The sequence below is a fragment of the Vipera ursinii genome (genome assembly GCF_947247035.1).
Source record: "Vipera ursinii genome assembly, chromosome: 2".
Lineage (NCBI taxonomy): Eukaryota > Metazoa > Chordata > Lepidosauria > Squamata > Viperidae > Vipera > Vipera ursinii.
In genome coordinates this window covers 170,570,201-170,598,164 of record NC_139513.1, presented here as the reverse complement: position 1 = coordinate 170,598,164, position 27,964 = coordinate 170,570,201, and the positions used below count along the sequence as shown (strand labels likewise).

General features: G+C 43.8%; 2 protein-coding genes across 2 annotated transcripts in view; one reads left to right on the top strand and one right to left on the bottom strand.

The window, feature by feature from the left end:
• GNL3L (G protein nucleolar 3 like) overlaps positions 1–27,964 on the bottom strand; it is a 58,792-nt gene that overhangs the window by 26,942 nt on the left and 3,886 nt on the right. The gene's annotated exons all lie outside the window — the stretch shown is intronic.
• FGD1 (FYVE, RhoGEF and PH domain containing 1) overlaps positions 18,868–27,964 on the top strand; it is a 64,329-nt gene continuing 55,232 nt past the window's right edge. Inside the window, exon 1 of the mRNA XM_083356727.1 lies at positions 18,868–19,018. Coding sequence (XP_083212853.1) covers positions 18,889–19,018 — 130 coding nt within the window. The 5' untranslated portion in view covers positions 18,868–18,888. The remainder of the gene's footprint in view (positions 19,019–27,964) is intronic.

Here is a 27,964-nt window from a genome sequence, read left to right as displayed (position 1 = left end):
TGACTGAGGAATTCTGGGAGCTGAAGTCCACAAGTCATCAAAGGGCCAAGTTTGAAGACCCCTGGCCTATACAAAGGAAACGGCTGGATTAGTAGAACAGCGAACGAAGGATCTGGAATGCAGAGAAACTCCTTTAACTAAGCCATCCCCCGCTGTAAACCTATATTATACAGTATTAATCTTAATCCGAGACATGTAGTGAAATGCCCACCGCATTTTTGAGATTCATAAGTAATAATATACAGCTACATTTCAAGAGTTTTGTAACCTGGGGGAAAATGATAACGGGATAAACCAAAAAGCTTGTTCAGTGTGATGGAAAAAAATATAAAACATGCAGAAAATTATATAGTTGTTCCTATGGAGAATATATAAAATAATAACAGGAATGCAGGAAAGATAAATAAGGTATAATGTATAAAAGAGAAAATAGAAATTCAGGCCTGGAATAAATACGGAAATCAGTATTAAGGATGAAAACTGATCATTTACTCTTTTGTGCGACCAGCTGCCAGAATATAGAGGCAAGGAAGTGTTGAATATGTCTGGAGACAGTTAAGGAAATAAGTGCATTGTATACAGAATGTGATGGCTGTATGTACCCCAGCAGGTTTGGATTCAGTTTGGCCTTTTGGGATACAATAATGGTAGTCACACAAAACGTTAGGCCACGGTGGTTTTCTGATCAACTCTGATTAGCTGGAAATATTCTGCTCTGTTAGCAGCATTTTATTCCTTACACTTTAAAAAATAACTGACATCTGAAAAGCCTTAGGGTCAGAGCCATTTTAAACAGTACTGTAGAAAAAAAGGCGCAGCTTCTCTTGGCCTCATTCTGCCCCCCCCCCTTTCACATTCTGTATTTACACAGTGCCTGCAAAATGTTTGTGAGAGAGTAACACAAAATGTGATGTACAGTTGCAAGAAAAAGTATGTGAACCCTTTGGGATTATGTGGTTTTTTGCATGAATTGGCCATAAAATGCGCTCTAAACGTCATGTAAGTCACAACAATAGAAAAACACAGTCTGCTTAAAATAATACTACACAAACATTAGCTGTTGTCATGTTTTAATTGAAGATAAGATGGAAACATTCACAGTGCAGGGTGGAAAAAGTATGTGAACCTTTGGACTTAATAACTGGTTGACCCTCCTTTGGCAGCAATAACCTCAACCAAACGTTTTATGGCCAATTCATGCAAAAACCCACATAATCCCAAAGGGTTCACATACTTTTTCTTGCAACTGTAAGCATTAAGAGCCTTGGTGGAGCAGTGGGCTAATGCCTCCTTAAGTAACACCAGCTGCCTGCAATTAGTGCAGGTTCGAGTCCCACCAGGCTCAAGGTTGACTCAGCCTTCCATCCTTCCGAGGTAGGTAAAATGAGGACCCAGATTGTTGGGGGCAATTAAGCTGACTTTGTAATAATGCCGCTTGGGGTGTGTGTGAAAGCCCTAATAAGCAGGCATATACATAGAATGAAGGCTACTGCTAAGCTTGTAAGCCACCCTGAGTCTTCGAAGAAGGGTGGGATATAAATGGAATTAAAATAAAATAAAAAAAATCTACAAAAGATGTCAGGTTGTGTTTATAGGACCCATTAAAATATAGCTTATTGAAGCTTATTTTATAAACTACTGTATATCACAATTAGATTGGTTCACACAAGACATCCGTAAATTATTTCTGACAATAATAGTCAGATTATAAGAATGTGCTAAATCAAAACCAAACAAACTTCACTACAGCTTTGCATGTGATGTGAACCAAACCTACAGTATATATGGCGTAAAGACCTGAGTAAGTGGTAGCAAAGTCTGTGGACATGAAATATAATTTATAGATGGGGGAGAAAATGAAAGAATTTCCATAATACACGAAGTTATAGTTTGCTTAAACATGTTTGTTGAATAAACTACAGTTGGCTGGATACATACAGCATGTAAATTTTAAAAAAGCATGACTTAATGTGATGTCTGAACCAGTAAAAAAAAATACAGCAGCCCTAATTCAGATGGTTTTAAATTTATGGAAAGTAACTTTTTTGCTGATTAGTGATTGTGGTAGCTTTACATAATATATCAGAGTCAACTTATCTTCAAATACCATTTTCTGGGAGACAGAAATTACCAGTGTAGAATAAGATTCTGGCTTAATAGGCCCTTGATGTAATCTACTCTGGTATTTTTATGACAAGCAAATATTCAACAGGTGATGCTTTTCTATGCATGCATACCTTGATGGGGGAAAAAGAAGACTTTAAAGGCAGGCATTTAAAGCACAGCAGAAAAATTTCATTAGAAAAAACCAACTGGAAACAAATCTGACGATGCTGATGCTGATGTTGGAAGGGACCTTGGAAGTCATCCACTCTAATCCCCTGCTCAGTCAGGAAACCCTATACCAGGAGTGTCAAACTTGCAACGTCACGTGACGTGTCGCGATGTATCATGTTTTTTTCCCCATTGCCAGCAATGGGATGGACATGGTTTTGCTGTGATGCATTTGACCCATGGGCCAGCAGTTTGACACTCCTGCCCTATACCATTTCAGACAAATGGCTGTCCAGTCTCTTCTTAAAAACATTCAGTGTTGGAGCATTCACAACTTCTGGAGGCAAGTTGTTCCACCGGTTAATTATTCTAACTGTCAGGAAATTTCTCCTTAGTTCTAGGTTGCTTCTCTCTTTGATTAGTTTCCATCCGTTGCTTCTTGTCCAGCCTTCAGGTGCTTTGGAGAACAGCTTGAATAGCTTAAAGGAGTATGCAGGATGAAGGAAGATTACCAAGACAGGGCCAGCTGGCACATCCCATACTGTGTGTATGAAATATAAGATAATAGTCTGGAGAAAAGGCTATCAGAATTCGTCCTGGTGGAAGGGGCCTCAGACCACTCATTTTTTTAAAAAAAATAGATTTGTTTTATTGTGTTTATTATTTTTATAAGTAATTCAAGGAGGTGAACATACTTAATACTCCTACTTCCCCCTAATTTCCCACAACAACAATCCTGTGAGGTGGGTTGGGCTGGGAGTGAATGCCTGGCCCAAAGGCTTTCATGCCTAAGACAGGAGATTAGAACTAAGGCCTCTAGTTGGGTGCCTTAGCTGCTAGATCAGGGGTATCAAACTCAATTTCATTGAGGGCTGTATCAGCATTGCGGTTGCCCTCAGGGGGCCGGGTGGGTATGGCCAGGGTGGGCGTGGCCTACTGGGTGGGCATGGCCAGCTCTACATCGCATCAAGGGTGCCTATGGGGGCCTGGGCAGGAGTGGGACAGATCTGGGGGTCTCTGGAAGAAGGAGGGTCTCTGGGCCAGGGCCAAGGCTGTGGGGGCCGTTCCCTCACTGTTTCCAGGATGGCTTCGCGGGCCGCATGAAACCACTTCGCGGGCCGGATCTGGCCCCCGGGCCTTGTGTTTAACATGTCTGTGCTAGATCAAACTCCTTGCTCAGAGCATTTTAGACAAATGTTTACATTCATTTGTGGTCATCTCAGAACCTCAGTCAGTCTTGGCTAGAATCCTTAGTCAGTGTATCTATTATGGCCCTGAACTGCATTTTGCAGTGAACAAGGCTTAGCGTACTGGCGGTCCTCAACTTATAACAGTTCATTTAGTGACCATTCAAAGTTACAACGGCACTGAAAAAAGTGACGTTTGACCATTTTTCACACTTACAACCGTTGCAACATCCCCATGGTCATGTGATCAAAATTTGGACGCTTGGCCACTGACTCATATTTATGACAGTCGCAGTGTTCCGGAGTCATCTTTTGCGACCTTCTGACAAAGTCAACAGGGAAGTGAGATACACTTAACAACCATGCTACTAATTTAACAGCTGCAGTGATTCACTTAACAGCTGTGGCAAAGATTGTAAAATGGGGCGAAACTCACTTAAACTCGCTTAGCAATAGAAATGTTGGGCTCAGTCATGGTCGCAAGTCAAGGACTCCCTGTGTTCTATAGAAATCTAGTAGCTCTGACTTCTTGTGCCTGTGACCACTTGGAAAGATAATTTAAGGAGAGAAAATAATGTTCTGTTCCCCATGATTTCAAGCCCCAGAAATGTGATTTTCCTTGCCCCTTGGGACTAGCGCATGAGTTGTACCATTTAGAATCTCAACTGCCTGTATAAGGATGTGACTCAGAATAATTTGAGGGAAAAAATAGAACACAAACGAATAATCAGACTGCCAATTGAGAAAGCTCAGACAAGCTGCCAAAAGTGCATTTATGTGGAGGCTTATAGATGGAAATAACTCAGAGGAGAATAAAGGGCTCTTTGCAATACCACAGAATTGGGACATAGCTTTCTTTGCTCTGGGTTACAGAGAGAGTTGCCAGATGTGGCTTGTTTTAATGGCTGCTGTCCCATGTTATTGCAGCACATCATAACCTTGTAGGCTAAAATGGGAGCCCCTTCCAACTTTTACAATTCCAAGAAGGCTACGGGACAGCTTTGATTACTTTTAAGGGGAAAAAGCCCAGAATGCTGTTGCAGATCACAAGCTTCTCAAATATAAACATAAAAATAAGGACTCTACGCTGAATCGATTTGTTTTAAAATTATTTTAAAGGGGCTCATTATATCTGTAAACGTTACTCATTTATTTCAAATTTTAATACAGATATTCTACTTTTTAGGATTACTAGCTTTTATAAATAGCTTACAGGTCACATAAATGGTATTTATTTTAATTACATGGTTCTGTATAGGACTCTTTCTTCGGGAAATTAGCAGGAATAGCTCTGGGGAGAGGGGAGGAAGCATTCAACTGTGTAGGCTTATGTCTTACTCTTCCCCTGTTTTATTCTTTTATTTCATACTTAAAATTGATATGCCATCCTTTCAAACTACCACCAAAGTTGTTCCCTCTCCTTACAAGTATTTTTTCTGTAGGCCAGTTGATCGGTAATACCCCTAGGTGTGAAAGAGGGAAACATCCCTAAGATTTATTTATATTTTTTATGTATTGAATTTGGAAACCACCCATCTCACATAGCAATTCTGAGACATATCTACATGCAGGTAAAGATTTTTCAAAAGCAAAAGTCTCCCTTAATTTCAACTTTTGAGGACTTCATGAACATATCCATATTTTTGTTGTACTAATACTGAATGGATTTGTTACTGACTTTTTCAGAGGTGTTTCTTCAACGTCCAATCTAGTCTACAGCTCTGAGATTTCCTAGTGGTAAACCTATCCATGCAGGGAACACATATGGCCTAAATAGGGGTGATATGGAGCCTCAGTTTACCAAAGGAACATTAGTACCTAGAAACACTTACCTAAGGTAAAATTAACTTTGTTTAATTGATGTGGCTGCCCAATTCAGAAGCATGACTGTGACTGATATACTATTAGAAGAAGGAATAAAAAATAAATGACTATGGCTGATTTGCAGTTTGAAGAAGGAGTTAAAAATAAAATGCAATATCAAATGATAGACCTTGGGAACATAAAAAAGAAACCAGAATAACCAGCATATTTGTAATAACAGAAGCAGCCAAGATCAACCAACACATATTTCATTTAAGGTCATACAACCTGTATTGGCTCATCCCACAGTCTAACCCAGGGGTAGGCAACCTTGGCTCTTTTATGACTGATGACTTCAATTCCCAGGATTCCTGAGCCAGCCATGCTGGCTCAGGAATTCTGGAAGTTGAAGTCCACGAGTCGTAAAAAAAAACCAAGGTCGCCTACGCCTGGTCTAACCCAATGCTCAGGAAATACTGTATCTTTAGGGACTTGTGAAAGGACAGAAGCCCCTTCTGGGGTTTGTGTCTAATGCCATACACAAAACCCAAATGGGGACATCTGTGAGCGCAGTTCCCCCCTTCCTGCCCAGCTGGGTCTCAGTAAAACACACCAGGTTGGCCTTGTTATCCACAACTAAATTATGGATTATGGGAGCTTCATTATTGTACAGACTAACATGACATTCAATAGCAACTGGATACTGAAGGACCGATCAATCATTAGGTTGAGCATGAGCTGAATTGGGAAGCCACATCAATCAATTAAACAGCCTTAAAAATCCTGAATCAGGATTTAAATACAAAGGCCATCTTTCCTGATGGTGGGCCACCATATCTTCCCCTGACTGTCACTACAGAGATGTTACCATGGTCAGGTCTATCAGTCCCTCCTGATTCTCTTCTCCTTGATTTGAAACAAAGGGCTTCAGTTCATTCGCCAATATTTTAGACATCACTCAGCTAATCGATCATGCAAACATCACGGACTTGCAGAATTTCCAAGCGTAATTACTAAGGAGTAGAAATCCTGGAGGTGAGGTTTAACTGACATGGGGAGGTTTGGTTAACAAATTAAGTAGCAAATCTAGACCAGATAGATGATCAGTGGACATTTCGGCCTAGTGTATCTCACCACATTTTTGCTAAACATAAAGATGGGGAGGATGCATACATGCTGTTTTATGCTTTTCTAAAAAAATGGACAGGAAGAATCTTGATCATTTTGACTAGTAGCTTCTGGCAAAAGTCTCGCCCAGTGAGCAAGGAAGTAAGTAGCAAAGAATTGGGGTTATCCTGAACTGCTTAGAAGTCCCCTCTGAAAACCAATTTCAATTTCCCATTTCCCCTCCCTATGCACCGTGCTCTGGCAAGCTGACATTAGAGACCATCAGAAGCCCAGGTGATTGGCAGAGATATGCTATTCTGCAATGTATACAACCACTGTTTTTGGCCCGGGGAACAAACAATCCAAAGCAGGATTTGAGGGACTCATCATGCAAGTGAATGCTAAAGTGGAAGAGACCACAAGACTGGCAACTGAAACCGCTGGCTTTTGTTAATGACCCCTTTTGCCAAGAACTGGAGGGGTGCTGGGAGACGATTCAGAGACAATTTAACTCTTTCCTATTTGGATTTACAAGATTTTGCTATCCTACTGAGAAGAAACCAGTGCTGTCTCTAAGCTGGAAGCAAGCCTTTTTGTATGCTTTTTCATGTCTGTGTGCTCGGTTGCAGCCAAGTTTGCTTCTGTGATTATGTGTGTGTTGAGTGAATGAGACACAATTTGCTTGCTTAGCACAGCACTGAAAGGCAGAGAGGAGTTAGAAGCTGGGCAGTTAGCACAAGTACAGTAATTGAGCATAATTAATATGATCTGTGTATCTTTCTTAGTAAAAGGAGAGATGCCAAATGCAAGAGTCATCGTCTGGAAACATCACATTTCTTAATGGATTTTGGCCACAATGGGGGTTTCCAAAGGAGGATTTTATTGTGCAATCCCTCTGCCTCATTCACAGAATTTTTTTAAATAGCATTTTCCAGGGAAGAAAAGATGGAAGAAGGAAAGATAATAGTAACACAATGACCATACAAGACTGTTAAGTTTTGATTAGCTTGGCTATGATTTGTAGAATAAGCCACCATTGCCTAAGACTGACCATTAAGCCATTTACAAAACACTTTCACTGTGTTTATAACACACTAAGCCATATACTAGCCAAACACATTTTAATTTAGTTTGCGGCGCAGACCCAGCCCCTGTGATTGGTTAATGGGTCATTGTGCCCAGTGAATCTAGACAATGTGATTGAATAAAACATGGTTTGGTTGACCATCAAGAAGCATATTATATGAACAAAGCCAGAAATTGCCACGGGCAAAAAAGAAGAATCTTGCTATGTCTAAGCAAGGGGAAGACTTTACTTGACAAAACTGTGTGTTAGTTAATCATTTGAGAGAGAACATTTCTGAACCAAAGCAGAGATGAGGGAGAATGGTGGTGTATTTTGCCTCGGTATCTATAGGAATCAACATGATTTGCAAATATTCTGCATAAGAGATCGCATGAAACAGGCCTGAGACATAATCATATGCCTGTTGTTTGGAGGGTGTGGTGAAGCAGAGAGAGTAGTGTGCAATTAGCATTTATATGTCAGCTTTTGAGTGGTTCAGTGATGTCTAAATTTTGGAAGTGTTTGTAGGTGGCTTAACAAGTGTGAGTGAATGAGTGCCAAGAGAACTTCTTAGTAACTAGTGCCATTAAAGGTCTTTGTGCAATGCTAATATTTCCTCTCACAAATGAAATATTTATCCATGGAACAGTTGACTGACTTTGCACAGTGCTCTAAGCGATAATAGCGATTTTTTCACAACATGTATTTCTTTGGTTAATTTAATCACAGTATGGCTTGTTCACTTAAATCGGTTACCTTGGTTTGCATAAGACACTTTAGCATAAGCCAACCATATTGGCTGTATCCACAAAATATAAAAGGCTAAAATGCAGTTGAAGACATAGTCTATGAAGCTTGGTCAATTTATGTCCTAACATTTTATATGAACCCAGCTAATTGTGGTTCATTCTATAAACTATTGTTAAGCAATATAACTCAAGGTAATGTGTGAATCCAATCAATGTCACAAAACAATGTGACGTGAGTTAATAAATAAATTCACTCTTTTTAAAATGTAGACCTGAAAGATGTGTAAAACTAGGCATTAATCTCAGAAGACAATGACATGAATAAATCTGGGGAAAAAGTGAGAAATGCAACTAGCCAAAATGCCTGAGTTTTTATTCTGGCTCTCCTCTTTTTTTTTGGGCCATCAAAGGATTGAATCTGTGAAAAGAAGCAGGATCAAAAAAGATTTTAAATGTGTTTAGAGAGAACAGGAAATACTCTGGATTCCTTTCCCTGGCTGGAAATTAATTCAGCAGTTCAGATCTAGAGAAGAGCTCTTGCAGAGAAAAGTATAGCTCTATTGAACCTTGTTTCTGAAGATCCACCTAGACCAGCAAGCCATGGTACATCTTCTGTTACCTTTTCGGAGAGATCGGATGACTTAAAATTGGAGAGGGCGATGCTGGAATTGGGTCTCTTGGAAGGGAGACAAATGGATTTGGGAAAAGAGGAATCTAGAAAAGCCACAGGAACAGCGAGGCTGTTGGTCAGAGGTACATTTGCTGGCCTGAGAATCCCTATACATAGATGTCTCCCTGTTATGGGAGCAAGCAGCAGCATCTAAGTATCAAACTCAGACAAATTTAAATGACTGGTATCATATCCAGAATTAGAAAGGGAAAAAGATGTGGGTTTTTACAGCAAAGTATATGTTGTGTACTGGGTTCGTTGCGCAGGAATGAAGATGAGGCGAGTGAGTTCAGCAAAGATCATGGTTTATTGCTTGCAGGATCTGAACTGAGGAACAGGGCTGCAGATGCAGCAATTAATACCCTGGCCCCTAGGCAGTGGCCAATAGGTTTGAAGCAACCCATTGCCACCCTAGAGGCAATCAATAGAGATGCTGGAGACGGGTTGTCTGAGGAGCTGGGAGCCATTAGCCAGCTTCCCTGCTCAAACAGCCTTCCAGCAATTACCACGTGGTGTTCCCTTAACAAAGCAAGCCCAATACATTACACCCCTCCCCCCTAGAATGAACAAACATTATAGCAACAACAGAAAGTAATTGCAGCAATACAATTTTACAAAAGGTATAACAATGGTGTGAGAAAACAGATTTCCTCTTAGCTAATACAGGTGTTTCCTAGCTAGCAGCTCAATAAGATACTTACAACATTATAGCTTCATTATTTCAGGACAAAATCTTGCAGATAAGCAGGAGGTTTGCGAACCCTTGTGAAATGCTTGGGGGACCTAGGCACTTCCTGGCCTACCAGCTTGCCCGCCGGGCTGAGTAGACCAGTGTCTCTCAGTTTAAGCGATTCAGGATGGCTCGGCGATCTCTGGCTGGCCTTTTCAGGTTGGCCCACCCCAGTCAGTTTGTTCAGCAGAGTTAGCACAGCAGCTGTAGAACTCAGGTTGGCTTTCTCCATCAGGGGACCCATGTTGCACTTCCGGGTTTCCTCCCCTACCGCCAACTCCCTGTTGCTTTGGCTGTTTGAGCCTTCAGAGCCTATGTATGAATCGGCCTGGCTGCCGGTTTGCGGCCCTTGGTAAGGACTTATGATGAAGTCCTCACTTTGTGGCCATTCTGGAAAACACTTCCTAAGCTGATCGATATGGTGAAGGACAACTCGCCCCCCCTCTAGGCCCAATTCGTATGAGAGAGGGCCTGATGTTTTAGTGATTTTTCCTGGCACCCACAACTTCCCATTCCCATAGTTTCTGGCCCACACCCCGTTGCCCAGTTGCAGCCCCCTCGGGGGTTTGGGGTGAGGCTTCTGCTGCTACCCGGTCTGGGTGCAACCTGTCCAGTTTCGTGATCAGTCGCCTCCCCCAGTGCAGCTCTGCTGGGCTTTTCCCAGTAGCCGTGCATGGCGTAGAATGTTGGCAAAGCAAAAAATCGGCCAGTCTGTGGTGCCAGTCCCCAGTCACTATATGCCTCAGTGACTCTTTTGTGGTGTGCACTATGCGTTCGGCTTGACCATTAGTAGATGGGTGAAACGGGGCTGACGTCCCATGCCTAATGAGGTTTGCTCTCAGGAACACCTGAAATTCTGCCACAGTAAAGTGGGCCCCGTTATCGGACACTACGATGTCTGGCAGCCCGTGTGTGGCAAAGAGTTTCCTAAGCACCTGGATGGTCCTAGCAGTAGTCATGTTTGCAATTGTTATAACTTCTAGCCATTTAGAGTGGCTGTCAACCACTATAAGAAAGCTGTCCCTGAAAGAGCGAAGTCTATGTGAATCCTAGACCAGGGAGTGTGAATCTCCTCCCACCTGTGAACTGGAGTGTGTGGCATTTCAGGCCTTGATTGCTGGCATGTATAACACCCATGCACCTGGGTCTCAATGGCTTTATCTAATCCTGGCCACCATAAATAGCTTCTAGCCAATGCTTTCATGTGAACAATACCCGGATGGCCTTCATGCAGTGATTATAAAACCCTGTCTCTTAGTGAGGTAGGAACTACGACCCTGTTCCCCCAAAGAATGCAACCCTTGTGAGCTGATAGCTCATGTCTTCTTGTAAAATAGCTCTGAAACTCAGGGCCTGGGCTTTTATCTAGCCAACCTGTGTGTACCCAAGAAACCACTCTACTTAGTGTCTTGTCTGCTGCTGTTTCTGCAGCTATGTCCCCTGCATGGAGGGGAAACTCTGGCAAGTCCCGAATGGATAAAACGCGGGCCTCTGGGGCCGAATCTGGTTCAATTTGTGGCAGTGGAAGCCTGCTCAGGCCATCTGCATGGCCCATATCCTTGCCGGGTTTGTGAATCAGCTTAAACATATAAGCTGATAAAAAGAAATGGACCATCTCAGCATTCCAGGGGATAATATGTGGGGTGTCTGTAGTGAATAACCCCCAAAGCGGTTTATGGTCTGTGAAGACCGTGAAGTCCCTGCCGTATAAGTAGTCGTGGAATTTTTTAACTCCAGCTACAATGGCCAATGCCTCTTTGTCAATTTGAGCATAATTACACTCAGCAGAGGACAGTGTCCTTGAATAAAAAGCAATTGGAACTTGAGTTCCATCTTTCTCTAAGTGACTTAAGACTGCACCCACCCCGTATGGGGACACGTCACACGCTAGGCAAACTGATTTAGACTCCTTGAAATGAGTGATGGTGGAACTGACCGACAGAAGTGCCTTCAATTCCTGAAAACTTTTTTTGTGAATGCTATTCCACTTTCATGGAGCATTTTTATCTAACAGTCTGTGAAGCGACTCTGCCACTGCAGCCTTGTTAGGAAGGAACGCGTGGTAAAAATTGAGGAGGCCCAGGAATGCCTGCAGCTCTCCTTTTGTTTTAGGGCTAGGTGCCATCTGAATGGCTTTTACTTTAGACTCAGCAGGGTGGATGCCATCAGCATCAATGCGAAACCCCAAGAATTCAGTTGAAGAGACCCCAATACTGCACTTATTCTTTTTAAGTTTGAGACCTGCTTCTCACAGCCTTTGCAGGACGGCTCTGAGCCTCCTTGCTAGCACCTCAGTGGATTCTCCGGCAATAAGCACATCATCAAAATAGGGGCAAATCCCCGGAATGCCCTTGAGTGTACATTCCATGATGCCCAGAAAAATGCCCGGGGCTACACTGACCCCAAATTGCAGGTGCTTTACTTTAAATGCCCCCCTGTGGGTTACAATTGTCTGTGCTGCGGCTGTGGCCTCATCAACAGGCAGTTGCTGATAAGCCTGAGCCAAATCTAATTTTGCAAAAATGGTGCCACCCTGCAAGGATGCCAGGATGTGGCTTACTACTGGAACTGGGTATGCGTGTTGTTTGAGGGCCCGGTTAATCTGCACAGATTCTGACTTCCCCGTTGGCTTTTAGTGATGTTACAATAGGAGTTTCCCACTCCCCACCATCTACTGGTTGCAAAACGCCTTGTTCAACAAGTTTATCTAATTCAGTGTCTATTTTGTGCTTGAGGGCAAATGAGACCCTACAAGGCTTAATCCTGACTGGCACTATATTCGGGTCTAGTTTGAATGCTATTGGCGGGCCTGTGTATGTTCCCAGAGCTGAATCAAATACATCTGTGAATTTCTCGCATACTGTTGCTAGACTCATGACTTGTGTCCCGGCATGTGGCTGTCCGTAACCTACAGTCCAAGCGTTGGTGGTGGCCGCCACAACCTGGACATCTAAGAAAGGGATCTGCCTTGTAAATAGTCTCTTGTTGCTTGTTGCTGCCACACTGTTGGTCAGGTTGTTTGTGTAACTTGTTGACTTCTGTGTCTTCTTTGGGGCCTTCTGTGTGTTCGACGTCCTCATGGTGGATGGCTTCTTCGTGTCGTGCAGTTTTGGTGGGCTGAATAGCTTGTACGGCTCTGCCAGCAGCTTCGTCTGACATGATTTCCTTCTGTGCATCCAAAAATGATAGGACCTCTCTGGCGAAAAGCTTCTGCTGTTGCTCTCGGTTGCGGAAGCCACAGACAAGCCGGTCTCGTAGTCTCTCCTCGACGTCGGAGAACTGGCACAGGCATGCGGCCTGCCTCAAGGCTGCAATGTACTCGGATGCGGTTTCTCCCGTTTGCTGTATTCTTTGCTCGAAAGCATAGCGCCAAGCGATCACCGACATCTTTGGCTGGAAATGTTCTCCGAGCTTCTTTTTCAAATCCACGTATACAGACTCCAACGGCGTTGGCGCAAACAGGTTCTCGGCTAAATTGAACGTTGCTGGGCTGCACACACAGAGTAGCGTGGCGGCCTTCAGTCCATCCTCAGCGACCTGGTTCGCTGGAAGGTAGTTCTCAACCTGGGACAGGTACAAGGGCCACTCTTCTGGCTGCTTGATGTTGAATTCTCTCAGCTTTCCGACCTTGGGCATTCTGTTGGTCTTTGCGGCTGGTTCTCAGCGTCTTCGAATCCTGCTCCTCCGTTGTCCAGGGACTGGTCCTCTGAGCGCGTGGTCGCTAGTGTGGCTGAGCTAGCTGACCGTGGGGGGGGAATTGCTTTTCCCGCCAGGTGTGCGCTGCCTCTCCCCTAGTGACTTTCAGCTTCGAAGGAGAAGCAGTATCCCATCCTCGTCGCCAGTGTTGTGTACTGGGTTCATTGCGCAGGAGTTCAGCAAAGATCATGGTTTATTGCTTGCAGGATCTGAACTGAGGAACAGGGCTGCAGATGCAGCAATTTATACCCTGTCTTCTAGGTGGCGGCTAATAAGTTTGAAGCAACCCATTGCTGCCCTATAGGCAACCAATAGCGGCACTGGAGATGGGTTGTCTGAGGAGCTGGGAGCCGTTAGCCAGCTTCCCTGCTCAAACAGCCTTCCAGCAATTACCACGTGGTGTTCCCTTAACAAAGCAAGCCCAATACATTACAGTATATTTTAAATTTGAGCTTCCACAAACCTCCATTGCAGTTACCCACAATGCCACACCGCTGCAAATACTAGGAAGAGCTTTTGTATGCAGCACTATCTTGGCTCCCATAACAAATGATTATGTTTACTTATGACTACCAGATACGGATTGTGAAATTCAGAAGGACTCCTAGATGACAAGCAAAGGCTTGGTTCTCTGAGTCTCTTGGGAGTAATTGTCTGGATTTTGTTACACAAAACTGTACAGTTAGTCCTCAACTTACAACAGTTTTTTTTTATTTTTTATTTTATTTTTTTAATTCCATTTATATCCCGCCCTTCTCTGAAGACTCAGGGCGGCTTACAAGCTTAGCAGTAGCCTTCATTCTATGTATATGCCTGCTTATTAGGGCTTTCACATCTCCCACAAGCGACATTATTACAAAGTCAGCTTAATTGCCCCCAACAATCTGGGTCCTCATTTTACCTACCTCAGAAGGATGGAAGGCTGAGTCAACCTGGAGCCTGGTGGGATGCGAACCTGCACTAATTGCAGGCAGCTGGTGTTACTTAAGGAGGCATTAGCCCACTGCTCCACCAAGGCTCACTGCTCCACCAAGGCCCACTGCTCCACCAAGTTCATTTAGTGGCACTGGAAAAAGTGACTTAGACCATTCTTTACACTTACAATTGTTGCATCATCCTTATGGTCGTCATCTAAATTCAGATGCTTGGCAACTGACTCACATGTATGATGGTTGCAGTGTTCCAGAGTCGTGTGATCACCTTTTGTAACCTACTGAAAGCAAAGTTAATGGGGAAGCCAGATTCATTTAACAACTGTGTCACTAACTCAACTGTAGTGATTCACTTAACAACTGTGACATGAAAGGTTGTAAAGTGAGGCAAAATTCACTTAACAAATGTCTCTCTTAGCAACAGAAATTTTGGGCTCAATTGTCCTAAGTTGAGGACAACCTGTATGTTATTTGAATCTCGGAAGTGATCAATACTGTCAATTTGCTGTGCAGAAACTGGAGTTTGAACCAGATGCTGCAGCTTACAAAACATACTTGGCTACAGGTCAGTTTCCATCTCTGATCAATGAGTCAGACAGGATAGAGATAGGTTAGTGTGTGCTTGTTGATTCTTTACAGTACAGTATACTTCAGTGTATCATGGAAACACTCAGAGATTGGATTCACACTGTACTTAGTGCAATGTCATGTTTAACTATGGTGTGTTCAAAACTATAGTTAATCAGTGTTATACAAGATATGCCATAAATTATGCTTTATATACTATCATATTTAGGGTCTCGGATGCATAGGAATCAAAGCAGATAAATTATAATATAATTTAGCGCAATGTGTGACCCTAGATACTAAGTCTAGATCTGAGTGCAAAATTGGGCTGCTGAACTGTAAAGCTACGAAATAGCAGTGCTACAAAGAGATACACAAAATTCTAGCCCACAGCTTGCATCTAGCAGTTGGATAATATTTGCAACCTAGACCTGTAGTCCTAACATAAAAGTGTATTTATACAAATTTAGTATTTTAATGGATTTTCAATTTCTGCAAACCAGCTTTTATGACCTGGGTTTGTTTCCAGAAAGAAAATCTCATCTAGCCAAACTTTCAAGAGTGGCCATTTTAGATTTATACAATAATGTAAGCAACAAAACTTTTGTTAAATGGATACAATGGGATGTGAGACAGTAGCATCAACATGCTTGTTAAACAAACTAGAAAACAAATGGAAAATGTTATGTACTATATTGTAAATATGCTAAGTCATTGACCCCCACCTATTGTGGAGAAGCTAAGCGGGTATTTCCTGCCAAGCTGAGGCTAGCCCTCAGGGGACCCAATCCTTTCGGCTGGAACATTCGTATTTGGGCGGGAGATTCCAGGCAGGTAATTGGGTGAACACCTGAGGGCTTAAGTGTATAAGTACCGACCATTACCTGTCGCTCATTTAGTTCTGTTCCTGTTGCAATAAAGCTATGCTATGATGCTGTGTCGCTCCTAGTCTATCAAAGTCACTACATAAAAGAAAAATTCAGCCTTCCAATTTGTGATTTTATGGATCCAAGGGACATTGGGGGGAAAAAGGGAAACAGTACAGCCCTTGGCCAGAATAAACATTATCTATTGCTTAGCATCTAGTGAGAATCAAACTGATTAAGATTTATTTAGCTACTTAACTATGATTAGTAAATTATAAGCTGCATTAGTTTGCCAAATTTTCTGAAGTGTTCTTAAACTAGTATTTGCCAGGTACAGTTTAAAGAACATAAGAATATTGCAGGATCAGATAAAGGGCCATCCTAGTCCACCATTTTGTTTCTCATGTGCTTCTGAGGCACTCACAAGTTATGTAGAGACCATTGGTTCCCCTACAATTGATATTGGAAGCATACTTCTGAGACCCCGACTCTCAGAGGAGTCTTCATCCTAGCACAGGGTTAGGCAACCTTGGCTCTTTTATGACTCGTGGACTTCAACTCCCAGAATTCCTGAGCCAGGCTGGCTGGCTCAGGAATTCTGGGAGTTGAAGTCCACGAGTCATAAAAGAGCCAAGGTTGCCTAACCCTGTCCTAGCAGCCCTTGATTGACCTCCTCTCTCTGAATTTATCCAAATTCTTTAAACCCAACCAGGTTAGAGGCTAGCACCATCACATATTGTGGCAATGAATGCCACAATTACCTCAAGATGATAGCAGGATGGATCAGAGGGGAGTAGGGGAGCAAAAGATTCAGTGCGCAGAGCTCAACAGAATTTTGAAACCTGGGTAGAAGAGATGTGATGACTCCAGAGGCTGGGTTTGTGCAACATGCAAGCGCAGAATGTGGTTGATGAGTATGTGGTTCATTGTGTCCTTATCATAACCAAAGCTATCATGGGATCACCAAATCCTGAAAAGCCAAACCAGGAAACCATTTTCAAGGCTGATTTCTGATGGTGAGAAAAATGTTCCACACAGCAGCAAAAGAAACCAAGGGTAGCTTGATTTAATATCATGATGCCTAGATACAGTAGGAAAAAGCTGCCTTTCCTCATTAATGTAGCTCCTGGCTTGGCAAAAACCATGCTTTGTGTCTTTACATTGTTTAGACTGATCACAGCTGTAGTGGTTTGCAAGCATATTTTCTGAGTTTTCTTTCTCCATCCTCTGTAGAGCAGACAAAGTCTTCTAAAGATTTAAAAAAAGGAAAATGGTGTGTGTGTCGAAAGAGGTTTTTTTTTTGCTAGTATTTTAAATAAGCATTGACTTTTATTCCTCCTCATGTTGGGGAAATTAGTTTGAAGCATAGACAGCCAAATATGATTTCAAGGCCATACAATTCTTATCAAGCTCTGCTACCATTGTTATTACTCTACTGTTTAATAGTAGGAGTTGGTCTGAGGAAAAACAAGTCAAAACTGACAACAAGAGTTGAAAACATTTGAGAATTGTGAAATTTCATTGAAATTCTTGAGAAACAAAAATTCCAAGAGATTTCAGTCCTGATGTGAACACAAGTAAAAGTACTTGGTAAACAAGCCAAGATCAAATGTTTACTGTTTGTTTGAAACTTGCTTGAAAGAGGAACAAAAAAAAACCCCATGCATATTATGAAAACTGCATGACTGCTTTAAGATTGAGAAATAAAGGGAGGATTTAACATTTTGGAGATGACTGGAAAGTTTAGAAAGGCGAGAAAGATAAATTCCTGAATCCAAACTATGGAGTTAGAAAGAAATGAATATCTCTGTGTTTAAGCAGATGTAATGGTTCAAGCACTGGACTAGAAGTGGGAGACCAGGTTCTAGACCCCTTTGGGCAGAGAAGCTGGCTGGATAACTTTAGGCCAGTCAGTGGGAAGTTGAAAACCATAAACCAGGGGTGTCAAAGTCAATTTCATTGAGGGCCGCATCAGCACTGCGGTTGCCCCCAAGGGGCCGGGTGGGTGTCGCCTGGGTGGGCATGGCCTCCTGGGTGGGCGTGGCCAGCTCTACATCGTTCGCATCAAGGGTGCCTATGGGGGCCTGGGCAGGAGTAGGACAGATCTGGGGGTCTCTGGCAGAAGGAGGGTCTCTGGGCCAGGGCCAAGGCAGTGGGGGCCGTTCCCTCACTGTTTCCAGGATGGCTTTGCGGGCCGCATGAAACCACTTCGCGGGCCGGATCCGGCCCCCGGGCCTTGTGTTTGACATGTCTGCCATAAACCTACTAACCCACATTGGACTACCATGGTGGATTATGGTCCATAACCCTCAGACCTTCATCCTGCAGTGGATTGATTGGGGTTGATAATAGTAATAATCTGCAGTCACTGTCACGCACATTAACAATGTGCACTTCTTTTAAATGGTATCAGAGATCAAAGTTTGCCTTTTGCCCTGCCCAAGCCTTCAAAAAAAACAACAACAACAACAAATGGTGCTACAATACAGAGAAAGGAAAGTAGGGGAGGGGGAGAAACAAATTGCCAACACCTCCTCTTTTTCAGACTTTTGTCAATATCCTCGCGGATAGGAAGGGGCGGCTGGGGTGGGGGGGAATCCAATACCCTCCTCCTCGGGGAGGCGGTAAAAGCCAAGAGATATTCCATGGCTGTGTGTGGCTAATGAAATCCCATTTTTATCCAGTTATAAGGAAGAAAAGCCAAGAGCCGACGAGCAGGGATTGAAATCTGCTTTTGCACGCACTCCGCTCTCGACGCCTGGCGCCGCAGTACGAGAAAGCCAACCCACTCAGCTTAGGAGTCGGTGTGGAGAGAGCGCGGGAGGGAGGAAGAGGAGGAGGAGGAGGAGGAGGAAGCGAGGGGAGTGGGAGTGCGGAGGACTCAGCAGACGCCTCCAACGTGGATAAGCTTGAAGCTTTCTGATACATTCCTGCCTGGCCAGGGCGACACTTCCTGCAAAGAGCTGTGCCGACTTGTTGCAAAGATCTGTCTTAGAAAGCAACGACATCAACCCACTGGGTTCCTCGTCTCCCTCCCGCGCCTTTCCCACCCCCACCCCCCCCCCCCACCCCCGATCTCTTTCCCTTCCCGGCTCTAGAGACGTCCTAGTCGGTCGAATCGAGAGCCTTGCCGAAGGAGGTCGGGGCAATTTGATGGAGACTTCAAGCAGCCTGGCGTTTGGGGGGCGATCGCGGGGGGATTTTGGAGGGGACTGAAGAAGGGAGGGGTGGCAGTACAGACATGCAGAGAGCCAGCGTGATGGGGATGCCCAGTCCGGAACCCAGTGGATCATATTCCCAGCAATTCAAAGCCATGAGGTTCTCCTATCACATCGAAGGGGGAGCGACTACTTCGCCCCAAATCCGAGCTGGTAAGCGCCAGAGGACTGGGAAGGGTGTTTCTTTTGGGGCGAGGGCTTATGTGCTTTGGGTTACAAATAAAGAAGCAGTTGCTCCTTAACGCCGAGTGAAGGCGGGTGCAGTCGTACTGTGAAAAGAAGTGCTTGGTTTCGGGGGTCATCTTTAGCGAAGGGAAGTAATGCCTAATGGTTAAAGGCGGGAGCGCCTGTATCTCAGAAGGAATCAGCGGGTTTTCTTCTGCAGTTTGGGGGAGCGGGATGCTATGAATTGAAAAATACATTTGTTTTCTTTGGAAAGAGAAATACGGGGAATCTGGCAAAGATATTGGGGCGCTTGTAACGCAAAGGCTAAAGCTAAAAAGCGCTGTGGAATTTCATTTTCGTAATTTGTAGCAGCTTCGAGTTAAAAGTAGATTTTTTTAAAAAAAAAGTGGTATGGAGAGGGGAGCTTTCGTTCCTTCTGCCGGGGAAGGGAGCAAAAGCAATGCTGTGCTTAAAATAATTCCATCGTTGTAGGTAGTAGGGTTAAAAAAAATGAGACATTCCGTTTTAGGCTCCTGCCCCAAAGTGCTTACAATAGAAGTGTGGCTCTTGTTTCTCCTGTGCCCCATTTTCCACCTCTTCTTAGAATAGTTGGCTTGGCCTTTCATTCTGAAAGTCCCCCCCTCCCCTTTCTTCTTCTTCTTCTTCTTTTTTTTTTTTTTTACAATCCTGCCATTTTGCTTTTCAAATCCCTAAAACTGCAGGCAGCTTTCGGAACAAAGAGACACGGCAGTTAAATTGAAATGGAGGAGGTTCAGAAGAGAGATGTTTGCAGGAATATTAGCTTCAGCACTCTTTAATCCCAGGATTTTTTTTAACACTGCTGAGGAAAACAACTGCTTTGATTTCAAATGCAATTCATTTATCTCCTTTCTTCCACCCTTGCATAGGTAATTACCTATTACTTCCATAGCCAGGCAATTGAACTTGGTGATATTGATTGAGTAAATTTGTTGCCAAAGTTTCTATATCTGGAATATTTATATTGGGACTATGTAAATTGCATCAGCGGAACTCCTTGCCACTTTGTTCTCTGTCTGTGTTCACATGACATGCTGAACTGTAAAAAGCCAGTCACAGTGTAGTGAAAGTACAACTGTATGGCTAATTTGTAGTTTAGCCATAGGCATGCAAAAAACTTGGTTAATTGAGTAAACCATGAATTAGCACCCATGCAAACAGATGCAGAAAAATTCAGAGCTTTTAACAAGGAATTAATCATATGTCATGTTCTGTACAGTACAGGATTTTTATGCTATATCTTCTGAGTTAGACGCCAAACTGCTCCCAATCAAGGTGCAAGTGTGCAGGTTGGTGTCTCTTCTCTCGCCACATCTCCATGGATGTGAAAAATCTCACAGGAGATATTGACACATTTGAGTCACCCTTGCAAGTCTGATATTCTTAGAAGCAGTGTGCGGCCTGAGGAAGGCTGTGAAACACACCTAGGCATATCTCAGGTACAGAAAATTAGACCTGAGAATAAGGTATCTTGTCACTCTCCCCCCTCCTTCATAATAATTGGGATAGGCAACCTGGCTTTAAAGCTTTCTTATGATACCAGGCATCAGGCCTTACCAGAGACAGTGCTTCCTCCTGGCTATAGAACTGAATGGAGGCCTACAGAGTTGGCTTCAGAGCATAACTCTAAGGGGGGAGATGAAATGGGATACACAGTGGGGGCCTTTTTGGCTCTGGTTTTCCCTGAGATGGGGCAAACCTTTTCCATCTCCGCCCCTTTCCTTTGTTGATTCAGACCAGAGTAAGCTTTGTGTCTTTCTTTTTTCCCCCCTCCCCCTGTGCCTCAACCAACACCTGGCAAGACTGCAAAGGCATGGGGTGGGTCCTGCCACTGTGGAGAGAAACCAATACAAACCCAACAAGCTTTTCATCTCTAAAGCCAACACAGCTTGGATGAAGGCCCCAGTTTGCTCCTTCCAATCTTAGGAAATACACAGTCTCTAGTACCGCAACAACAGCAGCTAGTCTATTCTCTCTGTTCCCTCCTTTTAATCCTTCCAGATCATGGTTTAGTCACTAGACTCTTCTTTTGTTTTTTTGGGCTGAGGAAAAACCAGGAATTTTAGCTTTCCACACACTGAGCTTTTGAAACTGTAGACCTTTTTCCTTCAGCAACCAGTGGACTGAAGACATAGGGCTGCCATAAATAAGATTGTGGTGTTGGTTGCCCTCAGTGATCCAGGCCCAAATTGCTGGGTGGCAGTGCAGTGTCATAAGTTCTACCTAGTTGCAAACACAGAAGGGTCCTTACAGCTGGGGGAGAATAGGGGTTCGCTGGTGTGCTTCTGTCTCTCACTCCCACCCCTCAAGTTATTGACTCTTAAGTATTCTCCATTGTTTTAGGAAGGCTAAATGATTAAAGACTTCTTAAGCAGGTCTGTTCACTTCAACTGGAACCCAGCTTAAAAGTTCTGCCTATATGGGTATCTGTTCCTTTTTGCAGTCCAGGTTTTCAGTTACAAAGGAATCCTTGGCTTGTTGCTTCTACAACGGGGTGGCTGACTGGCATGGCTTGGATGCAAAATGTCTTGCTTAACAGGAAGTGTGTTGGAAATCTTGTGCTCCTTAGGAACTAGTCCAGATTGTCCCAACTTGGCACCCTCCAGATGTGTTTGCTTTCCCAGACCCAGTGGCCACATTGGCTGGGGTGTTAAGTACTGTAGTACTTGTAGAGCACTTTGGGAGGTGATCAGCTCTCCAAAAAATCAGGAATCAGCAGGACCTTTGCTGTATGGAATTGGCAAGTACGTAAAGTTGTAGGAAGACAATTTACAATGGGGAAGGGTCAGCTGTATAAGTAATGATTGTTTATAGGCTTTTTTTACATTCCTGCAGGAGCAACTGGCATGATGCTGTTTGATTAGGTGCTAACCGTCTTTGTCTCCTGACTCTCTTCCCCATTCCAGGATCAGTAGCTGCATTTCTGATCTCCCTTATCCTCCTTCCTTACAAAGCTTTGAGGAACTGCTGGGTTGACATAAAAACAAAGCCACATCCTGGCTCCAGGCAAAGCCGCAGGGGGGCTATCTGGGGGCCAGAGCCTGGCTTAAGATGAGGCAAAAGGCCCAGGCCTTCTAGCTCCTGCTGTGGAGATGCATGTGGTCTGAGGAACTTGACACTGGTTGGCTCAGAGAAAGAGAAATATCCAAGGAGCTTTTTAAGGAAAAAGCAGAGAAAAGGTGCTTACCTTGTTGCTCACCTCTAATGTTTTTGATCGTTAGAGCAGATTAAAGCCAAAATAGATGGGAAAAGAAAATCAGCTTGGGGCCCTAAAAAAAGACTCATGTTTATTTAAAAATGCATGTTTGATGAAGAGAACACCCCAGAGTTTTAAATCAAGCTTAAATATGTCTGTTTCAGCAGTTCAGCTAATGCCTCATGTAATTGAACTGAGGTGTATCAAGAAATGTGGGATTAAATTTTAACTGAATAATGTTGAGGCTGAAATCTTGTAGATACCTGTGAAGAGGGTAAATTAAAGAGGGCTTGCTTTTGAAGAGAGATTAAATAGGTTTGTGATGCAGTGCTATTGTTTTTAATCTTGGTTGAGTTCACATAATAAGCTGAGTCCCCAACCAGTAAAACAAAGGTTGATATAATGTGTTGTGTGAACCTAGCCAAAACTGGCTTATTCAGGGAACCATTTTTAAACAAGCAGTGGCTTTGTATTTTTATGAATTGAGTCATAATTATTCTTGTACAGTATTATAATTATTTGCCTCACTAAACAACCAGTACCATTTACTCCCAGAGATTAACTAAGAGCTTGCTCAATTATAAATCCCTATTAAATCTTGCAGTCACATTAGGGGAAGTAGTGATCCAATAGTTCCTAGGCTTTATTGAAGTACTGAGAATCTTAACTGGTTCTTTAATCAAGCATTATGACCTATTGTATAGGGCTGAACCAAAAAGCCTGCATTCCAGATCTGGGAGTAGCATCACTAATGTAGTTTGTTTGATCTTGACTTCATGTGCTGTGAGAATTTAGCTACTTCTAATATGATGAACAAAATATCGTTAGACACATTATGGTTTGGTGTGATATGTAAATCCAGTCTGTAAGGCTGTTTTGGAGATGTCTAGAGGGTTTGGGGTACCACTGAGTAAGCCGGCAGGCCTCACCTGTGGACCACAGCCATTTAGAAAGTTTTCTTGAAATTAATGGTGGCTTATTTTCCACGGGGAAGGTGCAAGAGAATTCCTGTTGAACTTTGCTTTGATTGATTTGTGAGATGTGTGTTTTTCCACCTTAAGAGGCCAGAGCACTTGAGCTTGTCCAAGCTCGTCCAGATGGGTACTGGGGGGCATTAAGGAACCCTTGAGTAGAAAATTGAGAGTACCTCTGGGAACTGCTGCTGTCTTTCAGTGTCTACAGTCTGATCTGTCTGGCCCCACCATTTTTTCCATGCATCTGGGTGAGAAGTGCTATTTTTAGAAAGAGGCCGGGCTGGGGAACTCTGGGGCTGTAGTTCACTGTGTCAGCGGCAGCTGCCAGGTTCAGCATGGAGAGGGGGAAAATTCGGTCTGAGACTTGAGAAAAACTTTCCTAAGCTGAAAGGGGAAGATTGTTGAGGAACAGTACACCTTGTTTGTTAACAACAAAGCACCAAGGCTTGCTGGGTCAGCAAATAAAGTGTACCAATCCTGATGCCCAGGATATGTCACTGTGACATCCCACTGGCATTGCCGCTGTGCTGAGACCGTTATGCCACCTCTTAATGTGGTTGCAAGAATCTGGGAGTGACTTTGCCTGAGCTTTCCCCTTTCAAATTGTATGATGTCACAAGATTAGGAATTTGGCAAAAGAAATACTATTCAGGAGATGCATATTTAAATTGTGCAACTGGCAAGTAATGTTCAGAAGCAGCCACTGTCTCAGATGGTTGTATAGAGTATAGAGATGGTTGTATATGCTATCCTAACTTGGAAGACCCTTGGTCTATTCCTGGACAGGACTTCTACGTTGAATAAGAATTAATAAGTTAACTACAAGCTATACAAAAATACAATAGTGTACAATCTATACAGTTCTGCAAAGATGTGGATCATATGAGGGCAAGGGGAAAAAAGGAAGATAATGATGGGAAATAATAACTGTTGTTTCCATATAATTGTTTCCAAGATCCAGGTTGAAAATAATTCAGATATTTTGAGGGAAAGACTAGATGAATAGAAGAAATGCAAGATGTAGAGCTGGAGATAAGAAGCCAGGGTTTTGGCAAAGGTAAAACTCCCATACAGAATAGAGAAAGTTGTTTAGGAAAGGATAGTGTAGCAACCATACTGTATATAACAGAATTGGCACAGCATCCTTGGTTTGTTCATGTAAGTACTGCAGACTCCAAATAAACGGTGCCCAAGAGAGGCTACCTTATACCAATCTGAACCACCAAATGTTACATTGTGCACACCTGTAACCAACCTCAGGAATTATTGATAGACTTTATCCATCATGCAAGGGACGCGGTGGCTCAGTGGGTTAGGACACTGAGCTTGTCGATCAGAAGGTCGGCAGTTTGGCAGGTCGAATCCCGAGTGCCGCGTAGCAGAGTGAGCGCCTGTTACTCGTCCCAGCTTCTGCCAACCTAGCAGTTCGAAAGCACGTAAAAATGCAAGTAGAAAAATAGGGACCACTCCGGTGGGAAGGTAACAGCGTTCCGTGCGCCTTTGGCGTCCAGTCATGCCAGCCACATGACCACGGAGACGTCCTTGGACAGCTTTGAAACGGAGATGAGCACCGGCCCCTAGAGTCGGAAACGACTAGCACGCATGTGCGGGGGAACCTTTACCTTTACTATCCATCATGCTAAGCGCCATTGTGGTTTCTTTGCTTTTGGCTTAATATGTTGTGCAAACATAGCCACCGGTGATTCAGTTGACCATGGTTAAGCAAACCTTTGTTTAGTGTGATTGGTTTCTCTCACCACCCGTTATCCCAATCTGACCTTCACCTTCCTGACTACTTGCTCGTGTAGATCACCCATCCTGGTGTGTGTGTGAGTGTGACTTGGGGCCAGAGAAAGATAGTTCTATGCTGCTCATTCTGTCACTCAAATTATGCACTTTATTAGTGTATACCTGGGCAACAACAGATCCTGTCCTTGGGATGAATGAATGGAGAAGACTTGTGTGTGTGTATCGCATCACTAGGGTCAGGTGGTACCAGAATTAAAGTAGGTTAGGCTGTAGCTCTTCCTCTTGCTGCCTGTTCCTCCCACATTTCTACCTCATTTTAGTGCCCCACTCTTATTTTAGGGGAAGTCATGGCATAGCACATCTAGTGTTCCACCAGTGGGGCAGGGCTTCTGCCAAATCTTACAGCCCTTCAGCCACTGGAATTTCAACATAACCTTGTGCTTTACACATACATGTTCTTGACATGAATCTTTTAATACCCTTCTCTCCCCATTGGTTCGCTCTGTTATTTTAGCCTGCCTCACTGCCCCACAGATCTTACATTGCTCTGGGCAGAGATCCGTAAAGTCTACTAAAGCAGCTTTGGGGGATGCTGATCATTGCAGCACTAAGGTTAGTATTTCATAGTGTAATCAAGAATGATGGCTAATGAAATGGGAATCATTTATGATACATTACATTAGGACAGGCGATGGGGGAACGGTGAGTTTGATAGATACAGAAGCACAGCCAATCAAGCCAGCCAGCTGAGATGTCTGCTCTCTAGTGAACTAGGAAACTGGAATTCCCGCTGTTTCTAATAGTTGCTTATATTTTAATCCCTGTTTAATTTAAACCATTTTGTTTCTTGCTTTCTCACTATTCCCTGAACTGCAAAGCGTTAACTCCCCCTCCAAAACACACATGCACACACAGAGAGACAAGCAGGGTGAGGGCAGGATACATCCTGCTTGCACCACCCACATTTGGCCTCTCCTCCCTCCTTCCAACCTTTTTCCTTTTGCAGAACCCTTAATGCGTTCCATATGGGCCCATCGTGTGTACAGAAGCTTCCGAGAGGCCTGGGGCTATGGGTGTTGGTGGGATGGTCAGGCAAAGAATCCTGCATGGCCTCAACCAGCACCCACTCCAGCCTCCTTGAACTGCATTCGCAGCATTTCTTGGTTTTTGCATTGTAACCCTGGCCAGGAAGGAGGAAAGGAGGGGGCACACTGCAAGGCAAGCTGATATATATGGATTGTGACTGTTGCTTGTCCCCATTAAGTAGTGCTTACTAAGAGTACATTGCAGTCTTGTTTTTATATGCTGAGATTTTGTTTAGTAATTCCTCTATGAGTGGAACCCCTGGGTCAGCAGGGATTTCGGATACTCTTTGTGGATGGGATAGAGGGCAGAAGAGCCATCTGCATAGCCATGCAGAGGTACTGATTTCCATGCTGATACTGGTGGCCTATCTGGGTCTTAACTGAAGAGACGGAACTGGGCTGCATGGTTTTCTCCTTTCCAAGATCTAAGAGCTCTCATGTGTTTCCTGGCTAGTAGAATTTAGAAAGTCAGATTGCCATCTTGTCTCTTGTTCCTGTTTGGAATTGCTGCTCTATAATTTTTGGAGACAGGCCTTTAATTTTCTGCAAGCTGGACATGGTTTGGGAGAAAATGAGAAAGGGAGGCTTTTAGGGTGGAGTTAGGAGGTAGCCTGCAACCAGTTCAGATTTTTAAGTAAAAGGAGAGATTGCCAAGGCCTGATGCCCAGTTCTGAATTGTCTCTCTTGAACTGAGCTCACTTGAAGAGCGGGGAAAAGCCCCCAAACCTATTTTCTTAAGTCAGCTAAATCTTTGGACCCAGATTTGCATCACCTCCTTTTTGGCAGAGTGATGCCTTACAACCGATGTGATTTGTGAATTCTTATCGCCCAAGTGCTTGGAGTGATCCATTTGCAAAAATGTTTTCCATCATGGTGCCGGCTCTGTTTATGTGTCTGTTTTGGTCATATTGTGAACACACTTCTAAAGACCATTAAACCTTAAAGAAAGGTTCAATAGAAATTCTGCAATTGCATATTAATGGAAGGTGTTAATATGCTACTCCATATTTGGGGTAGTGTAGGTGGCTCAGTGGGTTAGGACGCTGAGCTTGTCGATCATAAGGTCGGCAGTTTGGCGGGTCGAATCCCGAGTGCCACGTAACAGAGTGAGTGCCTGTTACTCATCCCAGCTTCTGCCAACCTAGCAGTTCGAAAGCACGTAAAAAATGCAAGTAGAAAAATAGGGACCACTACAGTGGGAAGGTAACAGCGTTCCGTGCGCCTTTGGCGTCTAGTCATGCCGGCTACATGACCACGGAGACGTCCTCGGACAAGCGCTGGCTCTTCGACTTTGAAACGGAGATGAGCACCGGCCCCTAGAGTCGGAAACGACTAGCATGCATGTGCGGGGGAACCTTTACCTTTACCTTTAGTTGAAGCACGAAGGGTTGTGTTCCTCATTAACAGACTGGGGAAGAAGACAGCAAAAGACCCATGGCAGTGGGCTTTCCTCCCATCCTGGAGGCAGAAGGAAAGTAGGAAGCCACTGCCTGACAGTGGTCCTTTTGTTAGGTCTTGAAGATGAGGCCAGCAACATTGCTGTCCTCACACAGAGTGCGGGACCAGTTTCTGCTGCTGCTCTGGAGGAATGAGAAGTAGGAAAGGGGATCCTTCCTCTTCTCAGCTGCCTGTCCCTACCCCCCCACCCCCCCACCCCCAAGTATGCATCTCTTCCTGTCTCTCACCATACCAATCTCTGCTCCCACTTCATAGTGTTGCTGTCCTTCTGACACAGGGCCAGCAGTGGCATTCTCAAGCAAGTATGGAGGTAAGAGTAGTTTACAGAGGTAGCAACAGCTGCTGTTAGAAATACTGATCTCATGGGAAGGATTCCGTCAAGTTGATATTCCTATCAGAATCCAGAAACAAGAAAATGTTGGCAACCAGGAGA